The 27,521-nt window shown below is 39.3% G+C and overlaps 1 protein-coding gene across 3 annotated transcripts in view; it reads left to right on the forward strand.

The window, feature by feature from the left end:
* The window catches only part of samd12 (sterile alpha motif domain containing 12), a 116,832-nt gene that overhangs the window by 18,953 nt on the left and 70,358 nt on the right, over window positions 1-27,521 (forward strand). For all 3 annotated transcript variants that reach the window (XM_058377133.1, XM_058377132.1, XM_058377131.1), the window contains exons 2-3: window positions 2,956-3,152; window positions 10,374-10,503. In XM_058377133.1, the coding sequence (XP_058233116.1) occupies window positions 2,956-3,152; window positions 10,374-10,503 (327 nt within the window). The remainder of the gene's footprint in view (window positions 1-2,955; window positions 3,153-10,373; window positions 10,504-27,521) is intronic.

The following is a 27,521-nucleotide window of genomic DNA, read 5'->3' on the forward strand; positions in this document are numbered from 1 at the left end:
CAGTCTTCTGTAATACAAATCTGACATGGCTATGATCTAAAAGGTTGAGTTTATGCAAGAACATATGATACACGTCAGTGTTTATGAGAAGAGTTTTATGAGCGTTGCTAGGCAGATCAGCTTGTTAGATACAGCAGTGTAGACTGATCGCGGTAATGTTAGCTGATGTACCTCGTGTTAGCTTCAGGCTACACGGCATTTTAATGCCTGCTTTTTCCCGAATCACAGAGCAGACGGGTGACTGCTGTGGTATCTTTTTCGTTTTTTTCAGCAGGGATAACAATGTGTCAGTGACACAAGACGAACAGCGGGAGGTTTTCTTCTTTCACCTGCTCTGCTTTTAGTTTTGCACAAACACACAAAACATCTTTTTTCTGTTTGAGACAACTGCACAAAAAATCCTCCAGTAAAGCAGGCCCTGAGGTACAGAAAGTGTGAGGTGAAAAATGGCAAATGTAGAACAAGTGATATAGTGTGTTAGTAATATAGTAACACAGCGTACAGTATTAGTCATATTTTATTGACTAAATGGTGTAATTATTATTAGTCTAATAATAAATTAATAAACTAGGGTTGGGGTTAGAAATGAACTCTATTTATCTCTATTTAGAAAATTCTGGGTATGATACATGGATGTAGCATCAAAATAATACCTTTGAGGGGAAATATTTCATATAGGGCACCGAAGCACGAGGGTCAAGAGAGATAGGGAGAAAGGTCGAGAGAGGGTGGGGGGGAGTGAGTGAGAAAGATTGAGAGAGAGGGAAAGAGAGCGAGTGAGAAAGATTGAGATAGAGAGGGAGAAAGAAAGATCTAGAGAGAGACAGAGAGTAAAAAAGAGCAAGAGAAGGAGAGAGAGCGAATGAGAGGTCGAGAAAGGGAATGAGTGAGAAAGGTCAAGAGAGGGAAAGATAGCAAGTGAGAGAGATTGAGAGAGAGAGAGTATGAGAAAGGGCAAAGGAGTGAGAGAGAGAGAGAGAGAGAGAGAGAGAGAGAGAGAGAGAGTATGAGAAAGGGCAAAGGAGAGAGAGAGAGAGAGAGAGAGAGTATGAGAAAGGGCAAAGGAGAGAGAGAGAGAGAGAGAGAGAGAGAGAGAGAGAGAGAGAGAGACTGCCACTGTAAACTATAATATTTACCTCAATAACATTAACCTGCCTTGAATCAGAGCAGTTTAAGGATGTAAAGCATAACCAGGATTAGAAATGACTGGTGCAGTACATGTGACAGATAAAGTACGTCACATTTCTGCAGTGTTTCCACCTCACTAAACTGTGATTTTGCTGAGATCCACACATTCTGACTGTAGTTTGTGAAATAGAGGTGGTGGCTAATTATAGTCTTAGAGATTCGGAGACCCCAAAATGCTGCAAACCTCCAGCCAGGATTTCGGGAGAAACTCTAACCATCATCCTCCCTCTTCCAGTCAGGTTTATTACAGCTCTGGCTGTGTTCAAACTGTTCATTATGGTATGAAGCTCCTTTGTCTCATTTCATCGTGTTATTCTTTAGTCCTTCACATGTTAATGAATGGTTAAAGGTCCTGTGTGTCACCTTATATTTATATCCTAATGCGAACAGGAAGTCATGGATAACCGATTAAAAGCATTGGTATTTCTTTGAGGTTCTTTATTTACTCCAATGACTCCATTATGTCAAGGCCTGACTGTATAAACAGTGATATTTTTGTGTGGTGAATCTCATGCACAGTGACATTATATTTCAGTGGTCCACAGACTGTTATTTTGGCTATAATGCTGTATATCAAGTGTTGGACACTATTGTTACAGACACAGAGCTGTTTCAGCTTGAGCGAGTCCCTGATCAAAGTGAAAACCTATTTGTTCATCTACAGTATGATGCTGTGGGATTGCGCTACGCCTTAGCTGCCTCCAGAACAATAAAAACATGCTGCTAGTCTACAAATACAAAAAAAAAAAATGAAGAGATATAACTGTTCTTTAATTTCTTTTAATATATTTTAGTGTAAGATTATGCTTATCATCTTTCTTACTCCAATGAAACCTGTATTTGTAGAGGTGACTGAATAACCTAGAAACATTAATACGGCTGGCTGATAAATCTCATGTAGGATTACAGAAAGAATTCTCATATGCCATTAATCAGACTAAAAGGCTGAAAAATATTACAATTCGGGCTGAATGCTCTATTGTCTTGCTATTAAATTTGAATGTATTGATAGTAAATAAGTGTGTGTGTGTGGTTGTCTGTCTATATGCGGCCCTGTGATGGACTGGAGACCTGTCCAGGGTGTACCCCTGCCTTTCGCCCCATGTGTGCTGGGATAGGCTCCAGCAGACCCCCGTGACCCTAATTAGGAATAAGCAGGTATAGATAATGGATGGATGGATGGATGATAGTAAATAATAAAGGCCCATGAGGGACAGGAAAGCAGAACAAAAGAAAATGATTGCATCCAAATTATGGAAAAGCAGGAAGGAAAAAAATGTGTAGTATATCTGATGCAGAGATTTTGCTGATGATTGCTGGTCATCAGTTGGTTTTTTTTTTTTTTTTTATCTCATTTTGCATTTTTTTTCTCTAATGAGTAAATATCATAACCTAGGCATTTACTCATAGACATGTGCTGTGGTGCCACCTAGTGCTTCTGAATAGTACGACATCAGCAAGGTGATACTGAGCTTTTCTATAGATAACCTTAATGACCTAGATGTTCAAATTTTCAGTGACACAGATTTGCAACAACAAATCCACGGAGATAATACTTTAGAGCGCCCCACAATGAGTTTGAGAAACTAAATTTGGTATTAATTGGTTCATGTACTAAAATCCAGAAGAAGCAAAATTTGACCCTGTTCACGGTTTTAAAGGTTTTGACAGGGAAACATGCTACGTGTAAACGTAATACCATGATACCAAATGTTTGTAATAAAATGGTGTTAATCTGACTAGATAATGTTGTCCTGGTCTCTCTAGCTGTCCACTGCAACCTGAGTCAGAATGGGATCGATCACCAGGTGTGTATGGCGGATGCGAGCTCACACGTGGAAGAGGAGTGTGTAGATCATGGTCCAGGACTGCATGATGACAGCTCAGGCTTTCAGCAGCACAGTCCTGGTTTCCAGCGCTGTGCTCCACCACAACGCTCCGTCTCTGAATCTGAACTCTCCAAGGTAAACGCCAGAGACATGAAACCACAATCATGCACACTATCATCTGCCCGTCTTGTCTTCACACAAATGTTTCTATCTTCAAAGTAAATGTTGATATCAAACCTATTTCTGCTCTCTGAGAGGCCCCAAGTGCTTGTTCATAAATATCTAAAATTAAAAAACATTTATTTCCACCACTAAAATTCTGTGTAAGAGGGAAATACACACGTCTCTCACACTGAAAGCCAACAGAGTCCTGACTCACTTTATATCAGAGTTTCAGCCAAAAATGATTCATTTGTTTATACTGATTGGAAATGTCCCATAAATCGATTTCCATTCCACTGGTGGACTGGAACACCAGTGTACTGGTAACTGGTAGGGCTCAATGAATAGATAACAAATCTCCAAATGATAAACGGTGGGCAATTAAGTCCTTAATTTAGTTAAAGCCTTAATCTAAACCTAGCTTTAATCTGTGCCAGTCACGTTTGTTTATTTGTAAGTCATGGCTATTTTTATTCATATATCCTAAAGATTTTAGGTCAGTAGTAGACACCAATAATTCCACTGTTTATGTAAAATCATATTATATCCGTATCACTACTTCAATAAAAGTGCTTCGGTTCAGCATTGTTTTATTTTGGTGTTGAGAGCTAAAAGGTTCTCTCACTTCCTCCTCTCTGTCTAATGCTGAAGGAGCTTTTCTTGGACTTGCACTAGACTACTCTCTTAGGTGTGCTTTAAAATAAATATCCCATGGCTATATATAAGAATGATTTGACACTATGATCTATCATCTACTTACAAGGCTATAGATTTTGTAGGAAAAAAACTAAACCAGTGCCTGAACACCTTTCCTGGGCATGTGTGATGAATTTCTGTACAGGAAATAGATGCTCCTCTAAGAGAAGAGTCTGTATTTTTGCAAATTACATATAGTGAGAGACAGAGCCTGAGCAGCACGTGCACAGGAGCATTATGGGTTTTCCTACACCATGACAAGAGGGTAATACCTGCAGCGTTCTAGCTTTATACAGGAAGGATGGAATTTCTTTTTATCAGAGTCCAAAAAATTAAATTTGAGCCTTTTTTGTTGTGTCCATGTTCAGCATTGAATGTCTTTGTCATGTCACACTTCACAGTGGTGGTTACTGTCTTACGTGAAAATAGAAAATCAGCACATTGCAGGAATTCATAGTATTTCTATTATTACCTAGCATACTAGGGTCGAAATATTTATACAAAAGTTTGTCTGTTTTGTTCACATAAATGTTTCAAGGTAAATGTTGATATCAAACCCATTTCTGCTCTCTGAGATGCTCCAAGTGCTTTTTCATAATGATCTAAAATTTGAAGGTGTTATCGTCAACCACTAAAATTCTGCGTAAGGTTATCATCAGAGACACTCACTCTGAAAACCAACAGAGTCCTGACTCATTTTTATATCAGACTTACAGCCAGAAAAAGAATTAATTTGTTATACTGATTAAAAATGTCTGATAAGTCGATTTCCATTCTGCCAGTGGACTGGAACGACTGGCAAAAACAGTAGGATGAAGATACGATAAATTGGGGAAACGGTGAGGAATTTTAGTCCTTTTATTTCATTTGATTAAAGCTTAGTCTAAAATCTAATACTAAATCTCTGATCTGTAGCTAGAAATCCATAGGTCATGGCTATGTTTATTCACAGATCCTAAAGTCAATAGTAGGTTAATATTTAAAAAAAAATAAATAAAAGAAAAGAAAAGAAAAAATTAAAAAGAAAATACTGAGATAGAACAACTCGTGGTTGCCAGATATAATCTTAAAACAGATTATGTTATATTATGTAATCTAACTAGATTCTGCACAGTCTCTGAGGCACAAACATGCGAGTGAGCGGGTAGCAGACAGTGCAGTTTCTGTGCTGAGGCTAAATAAGTTGATGACTAATCTCATTTGAGAGCTATAACAACTGCAAATTAGATTTTCCACAAATGGTCCCGATAGTGGACTCCGACCTTTTTACCCTGTTATAACTAGAATTTGCTGTGGTTGTTCAGTGTTGCACACAACATCTCTACCCACTGTTACATGTACTACGTGTACAGATGGGTGACAAATTGAAGTAAAAATAGAGTAGAGTTACACTACGTTCCTATCCTGGTGGGAGTGGTCTCTTCCACGGTGACTCCACCCCCCTGAGGGTTTACTCATTATAGCTTGATAAGTATGGAAATGATGCGTCATATGATACAGAAATCACAGTCACCAGATCTCAAGCCACTAAGATTAAATATCAGTGCACACCACACACGACACTTTCTTTAGTTTTATTACTTTACTTTACGTAAAATCTGTGCCATGTTGTTGTGCAGACGAGTTGGTCCGCTGTGGCGACCCCTCACACACGTAGAGAGCAACCGAAAGATCAGCAACAACAACGTTATCACAACTTTCTCTCTAATTAGAGTAGAAAACATTATATTTTTATGTTTTATTGCTTTAGTATGTTAACTGTAGGAGAAAATATTATACTAACATGCAAAAAATATAAACTGCAAAGATTTCAGCTGTACAATTACAATAAATCCTTTCATTTTGTTTCACTTTCTTATTTTCAGTTGAATTGAATAAAGAATAGAAATGTAAACTTACGAGTATTTGAACATTTCACTTGAGACGGACATTCTTTATTGCACCCTGTATCTAAGTAAAACATACAACAACACATCTAGGAATACAATACCATGGGTCTGTCTCAATCAGCTCCCTAGCTCATCAAGTACATGAGCTCGTGTTCGAGCACTAGTAAGGATGCTGGCTCACAACACATTGTGACGCCGCTGACCCGATTCCCAGTCACTGTAACAACTCAAATATCTCAGATATTTTTCGTTTTATACGCCATTTAAATTTGTAGGCATAATCACATGCGTTTCTGTCATGCTACTTCAAGCAATTAAATCACTACTACTTAAATCATTAAACACTAGTCTTTAGAGTCAAACAAACTGAACACGCTAACATGAGAGCCACAACAATGCTTACAAGCTACTTACATTTGCACACAAAGTTGGCTAAGAGTTTACCTGACAATTTTTTCTGTACAGAACAGCTTCAGAAAATTATAACATCATTTTCAGTAAGGGAACATAGTGAGCAAGTTCCAGTGAACTGGAATGATTTTGCGATTAAGAGAGAGAGAGAGAGAGAGAGAGACAGAGAGAGGCCTGGCTACCTGATCAGTGCCCTGTCTGCTGAACTAGGAAGCTGATTGAGATGCAGCCTTTACCACTTATAGCAAATCAATGCTGATCCAAACCTCTGAGCATAACACAGTGCATTACCATGCATTAAAGTGCATTATTCCATCAAGTCATTATTACAGACTCCTTCCTATCTTATAGAGTGTTTTTGCATTGCTTGCCGTTATTTCATCTTGTGCTGCTCTTTCTATACATAAAATTAGTCATTTCATAAGTGGAAGGTATAATCTAACAGTGATGTATGGATAGGAGAATGCAAAAAGTGAACTGCTCGGGTGCACCACACGATGGCGCTCTGCTCTCATCGAAATGATCGCCGTTCTAAGGGATGGGTTTTTGGCTGTGATCCAGTGTGGGGCTCCTTCAGATGAGCACCTCTCTCTGCTTTCTGAAAGTAAACCACTGACATGGAAAAACCCAGCAACAGCAATATTTCAGGTGGTTGCACCAGAGATAAAGGATTCACCTGAATGCTGAAGAAAGTAGGCAGTTTATCAGACAGTTTTTGCAATGTTTTTTTTTTTTCTTTTTCTTGTTAAAACAAATAGGTATCCGGTTCCATTCCTGGAAAAAAAGAAGTATATTCTTATTGATGTTTAGTAATAAATGTTTTCTTCATATCTTTGATATCATGGTTTATTGACAGCGCTCTCGAAGTCTGACAGATGGTACTGATTTATTCAAAGACTTGAAGCTGATTTGGCTTTGTTGCTATAGGAACATGGAAATACCTGCATTGTGTAATTATGACAAGGACTCTCTGAGTGTGTGTGTGTGTCTGTGGTAATTGTCCCCATATCCATCTCAGTCAATATGTCTGAGTGACTAAGTGTATTTATTTGTGTATGTGCCTAAGCATGATCTATTTCCACTCCGCGTCCACGTCCTGTCCCTTCCCCACAGTGCTCACACGCTGTTATTTTAAGTAAAAGGAAATCCTTGTAGAGCGAGCGACTTTTTTTGGAGCTCCATGAGTATACACTGCATCATTTCCTTAAAGCACATTTCTCTCTTTCCCCGTCTCAGATCAGTAAGCAGCACAACACCATAGCGCACATTAGGAAAATGCCCTCACAGGTGTGCTCTGTTGACAGCTGTGTTATTTCTGAATTAGCACGCCTGTGAAAACAAGCCGGAGCTCTAACGACGTGCTCGCTGGAGTGTGATCTCCACAAGGAATCAGACGGTAGTCAGACGGATCGAGATGACAATCATAGCCGTAAATCTGCTATGAATTTGATTGTAGTACTTTTATAGTACTATGGAAAACTGTATTATTATTATTAAGAGATCTTTTATTCTTGTGATCATCCTGCGCTTGCTAAACATCAACCATAAGAGTTGCGGCAAAGTCGGAACAAGTTCTTACCAAACAGCCGTCATAAATTTCCTAACAAACGCCATAATTTAGAGTCTGAGAATCACCCAAGTATTAACTCTATGACTCAAGCCAGAGTGATCAAAATAAAATAAACCATGAGCTCTGTGGGACCCTGGGACACTCCTTTTAGTGCTGCCCAGTGTGTATGAACATCATTTAATAGAAGTAGGCTTGACTTTACTTTTTTTGCAAAAAGTGATCTTGGCAGATAAAATATATTAAATGTAGTACTTTCTATTATAAGATTAAAATAAACTTTATTAACATTTTTCCTATTGCTCATAAATTGAATACAATAGAATACAATAATACATAAAATGCAAGTTATTATTAGAGAATATTATAGAATAATGTTTGGATATTTTAAGCTTTAGATTGGCTTTTTACTAATTTAGCTTCTTTCTTAAAATAAATTATTAAACTGGTCCAAAATATCAGCTAATAGAATGATACTATTTCAAGCTAGTCACTTCACCTTCCACTGACTATATAACAAGTTGCACAAATTACTTGGCTTTATATCTCGATGTTTGATTGGGGTCTCTGTTGTGTGTGAGACACCAGTGCTTTATTTGCAGAGGAGACGAACCATCCATGTGATTTCTTTATGACTGCAGTGATCCTCCGGCAATTCTGGTATTTCATGCTTTTAGAAGCTTTATCACACTCTGCTCTGGCACAAAACAGCTCTGTGTTCAGGGCAGCAGCAGTGTGTTAGAACCAGTGTGCTTCCTGCTGCATCTCAGAGCTTTTTTTATTTCTTTCCCCCATCTTTGAAACGCATCTCTGCGGGAATAATACGCTGCCACATAATACCAAGCACCTAAAGCAATCTCTGTGTTTTGCTCTTGTCTCAGATAGAATGAGGGGAGTATTTGGACCTGTCCAGGCACCAATTGGTAGTTTGGGGCAGCATGTTCTTACAAAGCTCCAGCAATGACATTTGAACCAACCATCTTTTGCTTTAGCAGGCGAGGATGTGCCACGCCCTGTCACTGTAACTGCTTCCACTTGGCATGCATTTGTGCTGTCTAGAACATCGCTAGGCATACTGCATCTTTTATTCCCTAAAGAGGCAGTAGGAGCTATGCCAGCTTCCACTCACCAGTGTATGAGATGGTTTATAAATCAACATTTCAGCTCTTCTCTAAAGTTTCCTCAGCCTGTAATGAAGGGAACAGACTCATAGCTAGTCTTTCTGCATAAGCTACATTGATCACATTCCTAGTTTTTCCATTTATAGTTGCAGCCTGATGTTTTATCAAGTTGCAGCTTCAACAATTTCTGAAACATGCGCCAGAGGTCATCAGCGAAATCAATAAATTGTGGAATATCCTCACTGCATGCACAGGTAGATGTAGTACAAATAATTTCAGTGCACCGGTCTGTGGTGTACTGAGTGCTGTTGCTGTCTTGTGCTCCAGCTTTCCTTTCCACCATTCAGCCTGCGTCTGTGCGAAGCCACCAGCACTCAAATCAGAAAGAGACGATTCTACATCATCAGGGTCTGTCTCTGAATGTGATGACCCTGTATTAGGGATCTGTCCTTCATTGTGACAAGACATTTTGTCCTTTTCCATGGGACCGTTCAGTGATGTCTTCTGATTCCTTTTGTTCCTGCTGCTTACCTTCTTCTTCCAAGTGGTTTGTAATGCCTGTTCAGATCTTCAGGTTTGAAACAGCATGGACACTGATATTTATATTTACATTTACAGCATTTGGAAGACGCCCTTATCCAGAGCGACTTACATTTTTATCTCTTTTTTTATTCAACTGAGCAATTGTGGTTTAAGGGCCTTGCTCAGGGGCCCAGCAGTGGCAGCTTGGCAGACCTGGGATTCATACAACCTTCTAAAGCAGTGGTCCAGAACCTTAACCGTTAAGCTACCACATCTGCATTGTCCATAATGTTCTATATCATAGGAACAGCTTGCCATCCTGCCCTCAGTTACACAAAAGAAACTTGACAGAATTGTGTGAACATGATAAGATTTTCAGACTAGTCACTTTGTATCCACAGTACAGAGTAAGCCACTTCCTGATTCCTAAAACTGTGTCCCATATGACGTACTATACACTATGCGCTTACACTATGCGTTATCTACTCTACCATCTGGTGTATGGATTTTATAATGGCTGAGAGTATCGTTTCAAATGGACCACTTTTTTACTAACCAGAAGTATAGGCCGTTTCCCAGTCGATGGAAAATGACATCAAAAGAACACAATGCCTCTAGCATTAGCACAATACAGTGAATTTTTAAACCGTTGAAAAATAGACAAATCAGACAATGTGCTGATTTAAAAGACATTAGTCAGATGAGGCAGATGTCTTGTCCAATGGAATTTTTCTCATCCAGTGTCAGCACCTAGTAGTAAGCAAATATACTAAATAAGTTTAGTGTAAACTATAAGAAATATTTTTGACCACATATTTCTTTTTTTTCAGTGTAGAATTTCTAACTGTTTGTACTGCTGTATTATGTGAATTTCTATCTATCTATCTATCTATCTGTCTGTCTGTCTGTCTGTCTGTCTGTCTGGATGTGAACAGAGAATGTATATAAATAAAGCAGACCTGTGTCTTGTGTCTTGTCTCTTGTCCAGTCAGGGACGGTGAAACTGTCCAAACCGGTGGCTTTGTGGACTCAGCAGGATGTGTGTAAGTGGCTGAAGAAGCACTGTCCAAATCAGCATCAAGTCTACAGTGATGCCTTCAAACAGCACGATATTACAGGTACACGCTCTTCCTGTCAATCATCACATAATGAGCCTAGCCAAGGACACACACACACACACACACACACACACACACTGCTTTAATTAACTCATGCATAATGACAGACAGAAATTTCCACTGCCGAGCTGCCACAGCGTCGTGGTTGAGAGCTGATCACAGTGTGTTTATCATCTCTGTAGCACTTCAGGATGGAATGTAGTTTTATATTGATTAATGTTCGGCGTTATTCACTGTGAGTATACGCAGTCATTTGGTAGTGATGAAGAAACTGATTATGCCGTTCAAAGGCAAGAAACAGACCTGATGTCACACTGAATAATATTTGATGTTTAATTGAACAGTGATCCAGACTTTAAAATCTCAGCGCCTGATATTCACTTTATTCCTTTTTTTTCCCCTTTTTTTCCCCTTTTGTCCAAATCAGACATCAAATATTCACTGCCAAAGACAACTTCCTTTTCATATTTGTTGTATGATATAGTGCAGAGCACTGAGTACTGAAACAGTTGCATGTCCTTGCCTAAATCATTCTAATGTGTCTCAAAGGATCTTGATTACACTTTGTGTTAAGGGTCTGGTCAATGCACACGCCAATTAGCAGTAATTTATGCAGAAAATATGCAAGCGATTGAGTTCTACTATCCCGCATTAATTAACAGAATCTCATTAACAAACGCCAGGCCTCACCAATTAGTGACACAATGCAATTTGCATCTCTCTCCAGTGATTGTAACATGAAGTGCCACTCTACACACTTCATTAGCGTAAACAAAAGATTGCGTCTCAGATGTACAGAGCAGTGCGGAGGGGAAAAGTTGCTTTGATCGAGAACACGTGTACAAATGGTACACTCAGGAAGTCACGGGTGTCACGTCTGGGTCACTGTTTTGAATAATAATATGAAATGTCTTTCTCTTACAGTCACGTGTTTAAAGCAGACTGGGGACGGTGTAACCGTACAGTAAATTTAACCACATCAAGAATATTCTGGCTGTTTATTAATCATTAATTGTCCACAGATTGAACACATGATCTCCAATTTGACATTATTTATAGATCTACTCGTTTTGAGTTATTATGGCTTGGATTAAATCCATTTGAATTAAGTGACCAGTCAAACAGACTAATAACAATGGCTCTTCACAATACATCATGCTTTATGGACCTAATGACGAGATCTATCTAACCTAGTATTATTTCCCTTATAATAATTTCAAGAGTAATAGAGCCACTACATTTTAAATTATACGTCCATTTAAAAAACATTCTAAGCTTGAAGTACTGAGAATTTTTCCCCGCTGGTTTTAGGTTTAACTAGACTTTATTCTACTCCCCGGAAAACACCAGTAAGGTTGTGTTTTTGTTTCATGGCAATTCATGGACTGGTGTCCCAGGGCGTAATACAGGTCATCTCAATGTCTCTGTCAGGATAGAGACACTTAGGCAGATGCTGGTAAGGCAGCTTTAATGAGCACATGACAATAAATCCAAAACTGCAGGACAAGGTTAAGGTCAAGGCACAGGACAACAGGCATAGGACAAGCGATTAGCAAACCACACACTGTTGGCTGGGAATGAGAACTGGATGATAGATGGAAGTTGGTCAAAGCAGGTAATCAAACAAATAGTGAAGGTCTTGGTAACGTTGACGACAGGAAGTGAAGTGAGAGTGTAATTCACTGTGAACTGTGGATGTGTGGATTGTGATGTGTGGAGTTTCTGGATTGAGATGTGTGGATTGTGATGTGTGTAGTTTCTGGATTGAGGTGTGTGGATTGAGATGTGTGGAGTTTCTGGATTGAGATGTGTGGATTGAGATGTGTGGAGTTTCTGGATTGAGATGTGTGGAGTTTCTGGATTGAGATGTGTGGAGTTTCTGGATTGAGATGTGTGGAGTTTCTGGATTGAGATGTGTGGATTGAGATGTGTGGAATTTCTGGATTGAGATGTGTGGAGTTTCTGGATTGAGATGTGTGGATTGAGATGTGTGGAGTTTCTGGATTGAGATGTGTGGAGTTTCTGGATTGAGATGTGTGTACATAGTTTCTGGATTGAGATGTCTGGAGTTTCTGGATTGAGATGTCTGGAGTTTCTGGATTGAGATGTCTGGAGTTTCTGGATTGAGATGTATGTAGTTTCTGGATTGAGATATGTGGAGTTTCTGGATTGAGATGTCTGGAGTTTCTGGATTTAGATGTGTGGAGTTTCTGGATTGAGATGTGTGTAGTTTCTGGATTTAAATGTGTGGAGTTTCTGGATTGAGATGTGTGGAGTTTCTGGATTGAGATGTGTGGAGTTTCTGGATTGAGATGTGTGGAGTTTCTGGATTGAGATGTGTGGAGTTTCTGGATTGAGATGTGTGGAGTTTCTGGATTGAGATGTGTGGATTGAGATGTGTGTAGTTTCTGGATTGAGATGTGTGGAGTTTCTGGATTGAGATGTGTGGATTGAGATGTGTGGAGTTTCTGGATTGAGATGTGTGGAGTTTCTGGATTGAGATGTGTGGAGTTTCTGGATTGAGATGTGTGGAGTTTCTGGATTGAGATGTGTGGAGTTTCTGGATTGAGATGTGTGTACATAGTTTCTGGATTGAGATGTCTGGAGTTTCTGGATTGAGATGTATGTAGTTTCTGGATTGAGATGTGTGGAGTTTCTGGATTGAGATGTGTGGAGTTTCTGGATTGAGATGTGTGGAGTTTCTGGATTAAGATGTGTGGAGTTTCTGGATTGAGATGTGTGGATTGAGATGTATATAGTTTCTGGATTGAGATGTGTGGAGTTTCTGGATTGAGATGTGTGGAGTTTCTGGATTGAGATGTGTGGAGTTTCTGGATTGAGATATGTGGAGTTTCTGGATTGAGATGTGTGGAGTTTCTGGATTGAGATGTGTGGAGTTTCTGGATTGAGATATGTGGAGTTTCTGGATTAAGATGTGTGGAGTTTCTGGATTGAGATGTGTGGATTGAGATGTATATAGTTTCTGGATTGAGATGTGTGGAGTTTCTGGATTGAGATGTGTGGAGTTTCTGGATTGAGATGTGTGGAGTTTCTGGATTGAGATGTGTGGAGTTTCTGGATTGAGATGTGTGGATTGAGATGTATATAGTTTCTGGATTGAGATGTGTGGAGTTTCTGGATTGAGATGTGTGGAGTTTCTGGATTGAGATGTGTGGAGTTTCTGGATTGAGATGTGTGGATTGAGATGTATATAGTTTCTGGATTGAGATGTGTGGAGTTTCTGGATTGAGATGTGTGGAGTTTCTGGATTGAGATGTGTGGATTGAGATGTATATAGTTTCTGGATTGAGATGTGTGGAGTTTCTGGATTGAGATGTGTGGAGTTTCTGGATTGAGATGTGTGGAGTTTCTGGATTGAGATGTGTGGAGTTTCTGGATTGAGATGTGTGTACATAGTTTCTGGATTGAGATGTGTGTACATAGTTTCTGGATTGAGATGTGTGTACATAGTTTCTGGATTGAGATGTGTGTACATAGTTTCTGGATTGAGATGTGTGGATTGAGATGTACATAGTTTCTGGATTGAGATGTGTGGAGTTTATGGATTGAGATGTGTGTACATAGTTTCTGGATTGAGATGTGTGGAGTTTCTGGATTGAGATTTGTGGAGTTTCTAGATTGAGATGTGTAGATTGTGATGTGTGTATTGAGATCTGTGAGTTTGTGGATCCACTATATTCCTGACCACAATACAGTGCCTACTAAAGTTGAAAGAAAGAATGAATGAACGAATGAACAAATCAACGAATGAAGGGAGTCCCTCAAGTATTTTTTATAGGGAAGAATGTTTCTTAATCTTTATTGTATTAATACAAGTTTATCTCTTCTTTACCAAACATCCACCTCCTCTTTACTCCTGAGCTTTTTCTCACTGGAAGGTCTTCCCAGCTGCATGCTGAATGAGGAGCTTAGTGATATGAACGTTCATTTCCGACTCACTGCCAGTGCATTTTGGGGGACTTTCACTCATATCACGGACATACACTACAGCTGACCCTCACAGTTCCAGACGACTTCCATTTACTCCGGCTGAAATTTCAATGTACAAGACATTACAGTGTGCTTTCAGGTGCAGACATCCAGTCAACATTCAGCTCTCAGTTTCTTTCTCTTTGGTTCTGTTCTTGTCTCTTCAGACTGCCTGAGTTTAATTTGAACACTGAACTGTTATTAAAATTGCATTAATGCATATTAAGTCATAATTAGATATTAGTCCCTAATCTGCAGTAATTACAAAGACAGATCAGGCGAGTCGTTTTAGTAAATGAGTTAAGCACATAGTTCTGAAAGCGTAGGAGTAGAGAAAGTGCACTTTCCTGTTAATGTGCTGATTTACTGATTGAAGCAAGGTGCTTTTTTTTTTTTTTTTTGGCTCTGTCGCTGCTACCGTGGCCTTTGAAAAAACCCAGCGAGTACAACACCACCACAAGAACCTTTTATAAGGCAGGAGGGAGGAGGTGAGCTATAAAAGTGCATTGAAATTAGGCGCTCATTCACGTAAATGCTTTAATGATATAAGTGAAGAGACACACCCACTATTTTGCTACTTTCACAACACGCAGTTTATTTTAGTTTAAGCAGATGGATGGACGATTTCAGTCCATTTGCTCAGAGAAATGCGATTGTAAGCTACTTCCTGGAGAACATTTTGTAACCTGCTCTGCCTTTCTCCTCTGTATAGGTTTGTATAGACGCAAGCGATACAGATTTAACGAGAACTCGGACCTGTATCCCAAACCGCATTTGAGATCCTACTGTAGTGCCATTATTTCTGAGGCTGTGATTATCTGCAGCTGTTATCATGTCATGTGTTTTAAGAATAAAATCTGTATCGTGCACCAGCTGGAAACATCAGTGTAGGTGTGTGTCTAGAGAGGCAGGACGTGCCACTGAATTACGACTCATTCCAGTGAGTTAACCTGATCGGGTCTCCAATAACAGCTGACTTTTATGTCTCTTTAAAATTGCTCCTAGATGTTTTTTTTTTTGTATTGTGTACTCTATGCTCATCTAAGGAGGCTTTCACACTTGCAGTTTAATCTAAAACAGAAAAAAAAATAGATAAAGTGAAAGCTGTGGTGTGGAGCCGGGAAGTGCAGCTTGGTACCGAACCTGAGATTAGAGACTGCCTGTAGGAGTTGGTGTGAGTTCTGTTGCACTGGAAATGTGGTACGATTTCCGTGAATGTGAACGCAACTCGCACTAAGTCTGCTCCTGTTTGGGAAGTAAAGAGACCTGCGTGTGTGTTTTAGCCGATGACGACATCATTAGTGTCCGCAACACACATCCTCATAACATTATGTCCACCTGCCTAATATTGTGTTGGTCCATCTTTTGCTGCCAAAGCAGCCCTGACCTGTCATGCAACAGTGCCCACACGGGCCAGCTTCCGTTCCCCACATGCATCAGTGAGCCTTGGTCCGCCCATGAAGTCACCGGTTCACCACTGTCCCTTCCTTGGACCACTTCTGATAGATACTGACCACTGCAGACCGGGAACACCCCACAAGAGCTGCAGTTTTGGAGATGCTCTGATCCAGTGGTCTAGCCATCACATGTTGGCCCTTCATCAAATTCGCTCAATTCCTTACGCTTGCCCATTTTCTCTGCTTCTAACACATCAACTTTGAGGACAAAATGTTCACTTGCTGCCTCATATATCCCACCCACTAACAGGTGCCATGATGAGGAGATCATCAGTGTTCACTTCACCTGGCACTGCTCAGAATGGTATGCCTGCTCAGTGTATATTTACAGGGTAAAACCAATATAAAGTGAGTAACAACAGCAACAATCAAGTGTGACATGAAAGTTTAGCTTATAGTTAAACTTCAGTGAATAGATTTAGGATACATTCACACATTCAGTCACAAAGACAGTACACCGTACAATTCTGTTTAAAATGACTGCTTCCAGCAGAAAACACAAATTATACCTCAAGCAGCAGAGCCAAGGAAAGCACTGGAGTGTTGCAATTAGATCTAAATGGAAAAATTGGCTGCGTGCTTCTTTAACGTTGCCATGCTGCAGTGCTCGAAAATGACATTATCTTCTACTGCAAAATTTCAGTAATCTCTTTCAAAATAAAATAGCCAGCATATTTGTGCTTTCAAGAGAGCAAGCATTCGCTTCTTCAGCCTTTTATGGACTTTTAGCAGAACCAAACAAAAGGAAGGCCTTATACAGACTTCCATTGATATTTCCGATTTCATTTCTTCATTTCTTCCCTCCTCTGGTCCAATTCGTAGTGTCAACACGGGATGTTCGAAAAATGTTGACGACAAATAATGTTTAAAGATGATAGGACTTAGAAGGTGTTTATTCTGCACTTTAGGTTAAAAACAGACTGGGACTCTGGGTCACTAGTCTAAAGTGGTCAAAAATGTGTTTGTCACATTCGAACACGTGCAGAGTATGACACTGAAATGACGGTGACATGCTTTCTGGCTGTCTGTGAAATAAAAAGTGGAAGAGAAATACAGTTATCTGTACAAGTGAAAGAAAGAAAGAAAGAAAGAAAGAAAGAAAGAAAGAAAGAAAGAAAGAAAGAAAGAAAGAAAGAAAGAAAGAAAGAAAGAAAGAAAGAAAGAAAGAAAGAAAGAAAGAAATGGATCAGTGACAGAACATCATATTGTGAATATAGTAAGGCTGTGTGTAATTGTGTAACATGCACTAATGTAAAAAAGAAAAGAAAAACAGAATAAATCAAAATTCTTTATTTAAAAGTGTAAACTAATCCCTAATGCTTAAAACATTAAAAAGCTTGCCATTCACTCACGCTAGCTGCTTTTCCAGACCAGTAATTTTATCCCACTGGGTTTCATCGAACGTTATTTGAATACTGCTCCTCTATATTCTTGTAGACAACTTGAAAGTAATAAGCATAATACTGTATGGTGCAAAACGCACTTCCTTCTATCTAATGTTAGCTGACTAGCTTGCTAATGGCGCTAAGCCATGTCTGAAATTGTGTATCTTTTGTCTTTATGGCTTTCTATTCTGATTATGTAGAATGGATCAAACATTACGTTCATTTAAACATGAACTCTGACCTTTATTTACTATAACAGAAGAGCAGGTGACTAATGACAGCTTAGAAACATTAGCATTTCTCCTCCTCTGACTGAGTGATGATTTTAGTTTCAGTTTTTAACAACACTAAATATACTGTAGCTTTAAACGGCACCTTTTAACTTCTACATTTCACTACATGGGAACTAAAATATGCCATGATTGTTGACCTTAGGAAAGATTTTAGGAAGGAATTTAGGATGTACTCCCACACTGTTATAAACTGCTCTGTTAAAAATATCTCAGGACAGTTGATGGACAAATCGTTTTGACCCCCAGTGTAGTGCCGAACATCCACACGTCTACACAATACACAACACAGACACGTGATCATCACATACATGTGCTTGTTGAACATCTCATTCCAGATTTAACTTAATTTTCCCGTTATTATCAGCTCCACTCTTCCCTTCTCTTCTGTGAAGGCTTTCCACTAGATGTTGGAGCGTGACTGTGGGGATTAGTGATCATTCAGCTACAAGAGCATTAGTGAGATCAGACACTGATGTTGTAAGAGTGAGGAGGTCTGGGGTTCAGTCAATGTTCCAGTTCATCCCAAAGGTGTTCAGTGGGGTTGAGTCAGAGTCAGGGCTCAGTGCAGGACACTCCAGTTCTTCCAATCCAACCTTCTCACACCATGTCTTCATGGAACTGGTTTTGTTGTATTGTCAGTGTCTAATTGCAGTTAAGACTGAATGGCATCTCGCTGCTGCCACTCTTGGGGAGTCTGAACTGGTATTTTGAATACCTAGCGTAGTCTGGAGGTGCTGTATGCTGTAGCAAAGGCTGTGATTCCGTGCCATGCCTTCTGGGTTGTCAATGTGGCAGCTTGTGTTTAGGCATTTCCTATTCAGGAAGTTCTTGTTTTTTTCCACTACTTGACAAATTGCAGGTAGCCAGAACAAAACAGATCAGAGCTGCATTAACCGTGGCAAAAAAAGGTCATTGCATTTCTGTAGTAGTGTTTTCTTTTTCAAGCTTAGAGCCCTGGCTGAGTGCAGCGTAACTTTACAAGTGCTCTGTTATGTGCTACTGTGAGTTTATAGCATCGCTAATAAGTCCTGCAATAGAACTATATTAATACTTTAATTTCAATGTTATTGTAACACAAGCTCATTCAATTTGCAAGCAAGCTGGGCCTATCGGCTGGAGGGCTGTTGTTTGACAACCTGGAACGTAATCATATGTCATAAACCGGCTTTCCAAACTTTTTTCACCAAGGCCCTGCAGATTTAATGTACACATGCGTGGAGTTTGCTCAGGACGGGGGCTGCGGCAATGAAGGGAAAGAGTTGAAGGCAGACAGGAAAGCCAGCCAGCTCTTCTGCTGTCAAGCTAAATGAAACCAGCTGGGACGCTTCTCGTTAACAGGCTGCACTCTCATGTCCTCACTGGAAAGCAAATGAGGCTGGAGCATTTTTTGGCCCGAAAGGGCTTACGCTCCCCTTGCCAAAAAAACAGTGGGGGGAATTTTTTTACAGAGGGTGTGTTTTAAAAGCCGGGTTTATTTACGAGCCTTGATGATAGTTTTATAAAGAACCAGCATAAGTGAGGCACTCGCAAGCTGTCATTCTGCACTCACTCTTGGCTTGAGAATGAAGGAGGATCTGATGCCTCTTCTTTCTCTCTCGCTTTGTTTCCTCACACATGAAGAATTTTCATTGCTAACTTGAGGTTGTTCAGGGGTCCTGTGTTTTTGCCATCTTTTTTTTTTCATTATAGAATGACGGCTTGGATCTGAAAAAAAAAATCCTCTAATTTCACTCTATTAAAGCGTTTTATGTGCGAGATGAAAACGCCATCAAACTAAGAGAGTTTCAGAGGAATCTTTTACAAAAACATCTATTACAAATAAAGCATACACACTCACATATCTATCTATCTATCTATCTATCTATCTATCTATCTATCTATCTATCTATCTATCTATCTATCTATCTATCTATCTATTGTGTTTATATATAGATCTATACTGTACAAAGTTCATAGCCCATTCTTTTATTTTCATCAGACTGCTATTCAGTACTTATTGTTACTTATTTGGTCACAAACAATAACGGTGGGAAAATGTACAGTACACATGGGCACAGTAGCTAAGTGGTTACCTCCAATTCCCGCCTCCGCCCTATGTGTGTAGAGTTTGCATATTCTCCCTGTGCTTTAGGGGTTTCTTATGCTTCCTTCAGTCAAAAGGAGTGGCAGCTTGAACCCGATCTTCCCAGAGTCTTAACCACTTGAGCTACCACCTCCCCGTAAGTGCTACAAAAATTAGATGGATGGATAGATAGATAGATAGATAGATAGATAGATAGATAGATAGATAGATGTACAGTTCATTATTTCCATTTTCAGCCATGCACTGCCATTTATCCAGGTTAATATTACAGTTCAGTATTGCAAATAAATTATTAAAGGATTTCTTACAGATTCTACTGTTGAAGTCCTTTGTGTGATTTATGAGCAATGACAATAATAATGGGAAAATTTCTTTCATAAAAAATGAAACCAAAACATTAAACAGTATAAACAATATGAAATAATATTGTAATATTGATTCTTACAGATTTCTAGCTAAAGAAATGTAGGATTACAGAATTTCTGTTGTATTATGATATATCTTTATATTTGTGATGTGTATTTTGGTGTTTGTTTTCTTAGAATTAAGGTAAGAAAAATTCTCCTAGGCCTGATGCACTATAATCAGAGCATTTTAGGAAAAAGTCTCCTTCTTGCTAGGTGGTGGCTCAAGTGGTTAAGGCTCTGGGTCGTTGACCGAAAGATCGGGGGTTCTAGCCCCAGCACCGCAAAGTTGCTACTGTTGGGCCCTCGAGCAAGTCCCTTAACCCTCTCTGCTCCAGGGGCGCTGTATCATGGCTGACCCTGCGCTCTGACCCCAACCTCCAAGGATGGGATATGCGAAGAAAGAATTTCACCATGCAGTAATGTATATGTGACAAATAAAGGCTATTTCCATGTCCACCATCAAGTGTACATCTTTTTTCTACCTTTAGTATGCATCTTCTCTGCAATTTGTCTTCTGCAAATGCAGCTGCGCTACTTGTCTTCTGAACCTCCCACACCACCCCACTGCTGCACTCCTCAGTTGGCTTCCAGTAGCTGCACTCATCAAATTCAAAACATTGATGCTTGCCTACAAGGCCAAGAATGGACCAGCATCCTCTTACCTCAAAGCTTATTATTACTCCTCGCAAAGCTTATTATTACTCCACTCCCTCAGATCCACTAGCACTGCTTGTCTGGTCCCACCATCTCTCAGGGTAAGAGGTAGGTATACATCTAGACTCTTCTCTCCTCTGGCACCGAGGCGGTGGAATGAACTTCCCCTAGATGTCCAAACAGCCAAGTCACTGACCGTCTTCAAACAACAGATGAAGACCTAGCTCTGCCTGAAGCACTTAATCTAACTCTTATTTTCCCTGTTTGTTTTATGCATTGTTGTATGTTGTGTGTATAAAACCAACCGTTTTTATGCTCATGCTATTCTAAGTCTGTGATCTACTGAACCAGTGTTAATGTATTCATTGATAGAGACTTCAAAGCACTTTTGTACGTCGCTCAGGATAAGAGCGTCTGCCAAATGCCAGAAATGTAAATGTAAATCTTCTACCTTTTCTATCATTTAAGGTACACAATTGGACCTTGTATCTTTAAAGCTTTACTCTAAAAGCCAATTAAAGTTACACCACATGCACTTTCCAAGGTAAAGGATACATACCAAAGTTATAAAAGATGTGCCTTTGATTGTAAACTTTAACAGCAACAACAATGAAAAGCACCGTGTGGCAGCTTTATTTCTGAGAGTGTGTGGCGCTATAGTAGAACATATAGTTATAGTGCTGTTATCTTGAACAAACACACAATTTTGCATCACTCATGGTCTTATTAATTTCCTATAAATGTGCTATAAATGATTTTAATACCAAAGAATGAATTCCGAAATGGGGAGAAATGTGCTTGTGTTCTGTAACAAGACAACAATCCAGCATAAAACATCCCATCAGTGCCAACATCCTCGTGAGATTTCACTGGTTTATGTAACTGGTTTATGTTAATACTACATGAATTGATCACGCTCATGCTACATTCATTAGAAACTTAAATGAAGTTTAGTATAAGCAAGATTTTTTAAAATCTGACAGATAGATAGATAGATAGATAGATAGATAGATAGATAGATAGATGGATGGATGGATGGATGGATGGATGGATGGATGGATGGATGGATGGATGGATGGATGGATAGATAAACTAGGTGTACTAGATGCTTGTATAGCTTGATTTTTCAGTACAATATCAGCATGTATTCACTGTGAAAAGGATTTTCCTTTGCCTTTAGAGCTGATTTGTCAAGAAAATTGCAAATACTAGCCAATATTCTGGTAGAATAATAAAACCTAAAGGAGCTGTATGGAGGATGTGTCGAGGATAAAGAGTTATATAGGGAAATAGGGAGCATACAAGATATTAAGACTTTTATATCATGTTTAAGAATTGCATTATTTTCTTTTCTGTTAATATTGTAGTGTAAAATATTTCACCATTTATGGTGTGACAAATGATGGTGTCAGAAATCCTAATGTAACTTTGTGTTCATTTTCTCCTGAAGACATTTATAGACATACAGTTGTTGTTGTTGTTCTCCTTTGGCTGTTCAGGGTCACTGCAGCAGATCTGCATATTTGATTTGGCACAGGTTTTTACATCGAATGCCCTTCCTGATGCAATTCTCCCATTTTATATAGGCACTGAGAGTCAACCCCTCAGTGTCTGGGTAATCGAACCCGGGCCATGGCAGTGAGAGAACGGGATTCAGCTTCTGGATCACCAGGAACTAAATACAGACATACAGTATAAGTTACATTTAATACTGAACAATTAGGTTCACAGCACTGTGTTTCAGCTGCGAAGACTCTTATAATGCAAAATGCTTATCAAGTTTATCAAAGTTTGGCATGAAATATCACAGCAGGTGGGACGGAGTACAGAATAAAACTTCGACCTGTCATTTCAATCTGAATCTGAGGGCTTTGTGTTCTCTAAGTGGATCACAGGGAGTCTTTGGGAGTTGAGGGATCTCTATGTGCCTGTACAATGAGGGAGGTGAAGAACAGTCTGTTATTAGGCACTGATTACCGAGCGGTTATGGAGCTGCTCTCATTAGAAAGGAGGAGCTCATAGTCATTAGAATAATACCTTCCTTTTCTCTCAGTTCTCCAGAGAAATCAGTGTGTCATCAGAGGAACATTTTCTGTGGAGTCAGTTGGGAGAAGGGATTGGGATGGAGGGATGACAGGGTTTTTTGAATGTGAAACACAATTAAAGATGAAAAAAAGTAAGCCTGTTCTTATTGACATTTCCTTCCTTCTTCTTGCTGGGTCTTGCCTTCGTTCTTGCCGCACTCATTTTATCTCACCTGCTTCAAGATTTCAGTGCCTTAATCCTTGTCAACCAATTTTGTCCTTGTGTGTAATTATCAGTACAGACTTGTCCGTGTAAGAATGAAAAACCTTCAGGATGTGCTTAATAGTTAGATATTTCATGATGGTGTGAAGGTGATACGGATGAATTTCCCATTAACAGCATGTGCCAACATGATTTATTGCACTTATAACACAGCGATTTCCCAACTATTACAATTATTAATAAACAGCATAGTGTTGGATTTAATGCTGTGGAATATCTTTAAAACGACAAGTTAATTGTCTCTTACCTTTATCAGATATTCAGTTCAATTCAGTTCTGTTTATATAGCACTATTAACAATGTCACATAGCAGCTTCACAGAAAAATATAAACTCTAGATATAAAACTCAACAGCATCTTGTTTTTTGTCTTGTAAAGAGAAAAGAAAATACATTATCTAGAAAATAAAGAGTCCTCAGTCATCCTGAAAACTTTCAAAAACATGTAATGTAAACCTTTTGACCTTTTGTTATGGTGCTTTTTTATGACGTTTATTATGAAATACATTGTATTCAGTGACTGTTCTCACTTTAAGTGCGTTAAATCTGTACATATCAGATTTCATGATTTTTCAATTGCACAAATGATGCAACCTCGAGCAAATTCCATGTTATTTGGAAAAGCTTGTGATTTTTCAAAATTATCTGATTTTCAGCAGGATTGGGCTGAGACATGTCGAGTGGTGCTGTAACAACGTAAATTCAGTCCTCGTCCATTCACGTGTGTTGAACATGCAGCGGTAGGTCAAGTGGTTAAGGGTCTCAGCATTGACAAGCTGCCACTTTTGGGCCCCTGAGCAAGACCCTTAACCCTCCCTGCTCCAGGGGCACTGTATTATGGCTGACCCTGTGCTCTGACCCCAACCTACAAAGTTGGGATATGTGAAGAAAGAATTTCACTGTGCTTTAATGTATATGTGACAAAAATAAAGGCTTCTTTTTCTATCACAGAAAGTCATGTGTGTCTTCACAGGTAGGAGATTAAAAGAAGAATCCTGTGCTGACCATTCAAGTAATTTTCTACAAAGAAAATCAAAAAAAGTCTGCAGCAAAATCATCCATTTTTGGCCCAAAAAAATCAGATAAAATCTTTGAAATACTGAAAAGACTGGCATGATGCACATTACTGTAGATTTAGTGAGGTATCCTTGGTGCTAGAAGGTATTTCATTGTGTCAAGGTTAGACTCATACATTCAAGCAAAAAGGGGCCACCAGTGTGACTCCTGTGCTTCTGTCAAAATGAGTTCCTCTATTCAAATACTAATTAAAATGTACTAAATATTTACCCATCGAAGTGCAACAATCCCCATCCGGATCACCTTGGAAACATGCTATTTTTAGCAAATGAGTTTTGTTTCTTGATGGAGGAGAAGCCGACTGTCATCGGGGTTCAGAAGAAGAGCGTCAAAGACATTTTCTCCTCTTTGTAGCCTGGTTGTTGCTAAACTACTGGAAAGTGGTATACGTAACATTAGGAAGAACAGATTACTTGCTAAATGTAGTGGACTAAAATCTGAATTTAGGATTACACTGCCCCCCAAAATTATTGGCACCCATCATTAAAACCTGCTAGATTTACTGCATAAAATAATTATAATAAAATATATAAAAAGCATTTTTAAAATAATTATACAGTACAATCATTAGAGAAAGAAAAAAGAAAGAAAGAATTCCACTTTGTTTAAAAAAAAAAAATCAATTTAAAGTCTCATCTCATATATCATCTCAGTAAAACTATTTTTTTTAAACAATTGTATTCTCGCTTATAAAATATACCCAGTAAAGAAGCCAGTAAATCTATATATAAAGCCAAAAAACCGCCTCCTACTACATTAATATACAAACCTCATGTGTGTGCATGTGTTATACATAAAAGCCATAAATCATTGCCGTGATTTATTATTGATTCTTTGCTAGTGAGATGTCAGGATGAGCAGAATCAGCAGATAGTGTCTGGAGGAAGTCATGTGAGAATAGGAATTCAAATTAAACCAGTATTGCACAGTGCAGGACAGCAAAGTGTTTTAAATCGCTTTCACAGTCAAATGAGCAAAAATAAGTGGATCTGGAAAGGAAGAAAACAAAATATATTGGTCGGTAATTCACCTGGCTATGTTCCCAGTCAAAAAGCAATAGACACTAAGAGTATTACAGTTATTCAAAAAGAGAAATGCGGAGGGTTACAAATGAGTAGGAAGCCGGTACTTGTAGTAGGTCATGCATGTGGCGGGTTTGTTGAGTTTGTTGAGTTTTTAATGGAAAATCATTACACAGAGGATTTTCTGTTTCCCCACAGGTGACTAAAAATGTGCAGTATGCCACAATATTTCTTTTAGTTCAACATTTTTGCAGTCTGACGCTACTTAGTCGTAATTGTCTGCGAGCACATGTATGCAGAAGAGGGCAGAGAGCTCTTTCTTCTAAATGCTGATGTGACCTGAGCAGCAAAAAAACATGCTTTTGACTGCCGTCTTGTGTCTCTGAGCACATGAAGCAAATGTTATCCTCATGTCACCCTCCTAAAGAGCCAGCTGGTGGTGGAAATTGGCAGGTGATCATATGGGGAGAAAATACTGGCAAATCATTTGCTTGGGGCAAATATTTCTTTATAAATTACAGTGTAAAAGAAGGTATCCAGGTGATTCTCACCACTCCTGGCTGTTAGCAGGGATGAAATAAAACCAAATATTTCCTACTTGTTACCTTTCTGGATCTTTTACCCCTTGGCGAATAGCTTCTTTTTGATTGCTCCACACCGGTGAGGGTTGGAGTGCAGAGAAAAAGCCATAATCACAGGTGTTGTGACTCAGTTCTTGTTTTCTCATGGCAGGGTCGCTCCCATAGGCGCAATAGCTTTATTGCCTTTTATGGCTTGCTTCTCTCTCACTTGACATGCGTTATAAGATGACTTCGAATGAACTGCCTTCTTTCCTTTAGTTTTAAGGTAGTGTGGTTTTTCTCCCACTCAGTGACCTTTGATGCTCACAGCTGAGCAACATCCATAATGTTTTTATAGGACATGTTTATGTACTGAGCTCTGTTTTGAATGGCTTTCTTCCCAGTTCCCTTGCTGCGTGTTTGGTTTATAATTTGGCGACTGTCTTTCGAATTTCCTCACTTCATCGCCTCTTCCTGTTTCCTCCTCTATTTTCTCATATTCCCTCTTATCTCCCCTCCGTCTTCTCTTCTGCTCAGTGCGCTAGCTTTAACCAGGGTTTGACTCATCCCGTTCTGCATCTTTCGGGGATTTTGAAGGCACTGAGTCAGAAAGAAGAGAAGAAGGACCAAGTTCCAGCTCCGGCTGCCAAATGAAGAGCTCGTCTGGCCCACGTCCATTTTATGGAGAAGCCGCAGTCTGATCACGTCCACCTCCACAAGTGTCTTCATTCCCGTCTTCCAATGTAGCGTGGCTAAACATAGCACTCAGCCAGAAACTCATTGTAGGCGTTTTTTAAATGTCAGTAAAAATTTGATATGTCCTTTGACGCATCTGTTGCTCAGTGACAAGCCTGGAAGCTCTGCTGTTGTCGCCGTGCTTTTTTATCCGTCAATTATAATGTGAAAAAGGGTCCAATTTCAATCACGCTTACTAAATAATAAGAACCGTTCCTATCTCTTATTCTCTTTCCTGTTGCTTTTATTCTGTTGTCACACTTTCTTTTGGTCTGTGCAGGCTCTATAACCAGTGTGCCCATTAAAGCCTTCCTGGATTCTTTCCACCTGCTCGTTTTCATTCAGATGTTTTTTTTTTTCTGCATTTCCACACACTGGAAAAAGGCGGTTGGCAATTTAAGAGGCCTGATTTGTTAGGGAGCTTTAAGCAGGTTTGCACACATGCAGCACACACTTTGCTCTAAATAACCGTCTGGCTGTCAACAGCCACTGCTGGCGTAAATGCTTTTGCAGAGCAGGAAAACGGTCACGTCAGCATCGCTGCACTGGCTAACCTACTTTATAGATAATAGAGGATGGGAGAATTTCTGAGGCTGAGAGAGAATGAAAGCGAATGTGTCTTCGCTGGCGTCATCGAACAAGAAAAGAGGATTCAGAAGAGCTCATATTCTTTAACGGCGCTGAACTCTGTGTGCTTAACAAGCTGAAGGAATGTGAATGAATGTGCAATGTCTTTTTCATAGACAAAACTAAAATTCCAATGTTTATCTCCTACAAAGCGACATGCCTCAAGCCAAAAGGCAAAAATGCCAAATATCAGATGAGGCAATGAAAATTCATGAGTCTTGGATTATTCCCTCTGCTCTCAGCAATGTCATTAAGAAACTATGCAGGCATTCAATTTTTTTTTCCTGACCTTGGCTTGTGTTATATGGAGCAAAAACAAAATTCAAGTTCATTTCGTTTCGTTAGTGTTTTTCCGTTTAATATTTTGCAGGGCAGACTCGAGCACCACACTTAAAGGCTTTACATCACGACTTGGGTTCAGC

The sequence above is a fragment of the Hemibagrus wyckioides genome, linkage group LG24 (genome assembly GCF_019097595.1).
Source record: "Hemibagrus wyckioides isolate EC202008001 linkage group LG24, SWU_Hwy_1.0, whole genome shotgun sequence".
NCBI classification, from domain to species: domain Eukaryota; kingdom Metazoa; phylum Chordata; class Actinopteri; order Siluriformes; family Bagridae; genus Hemibagrus; species Hemibagrus wyckioides.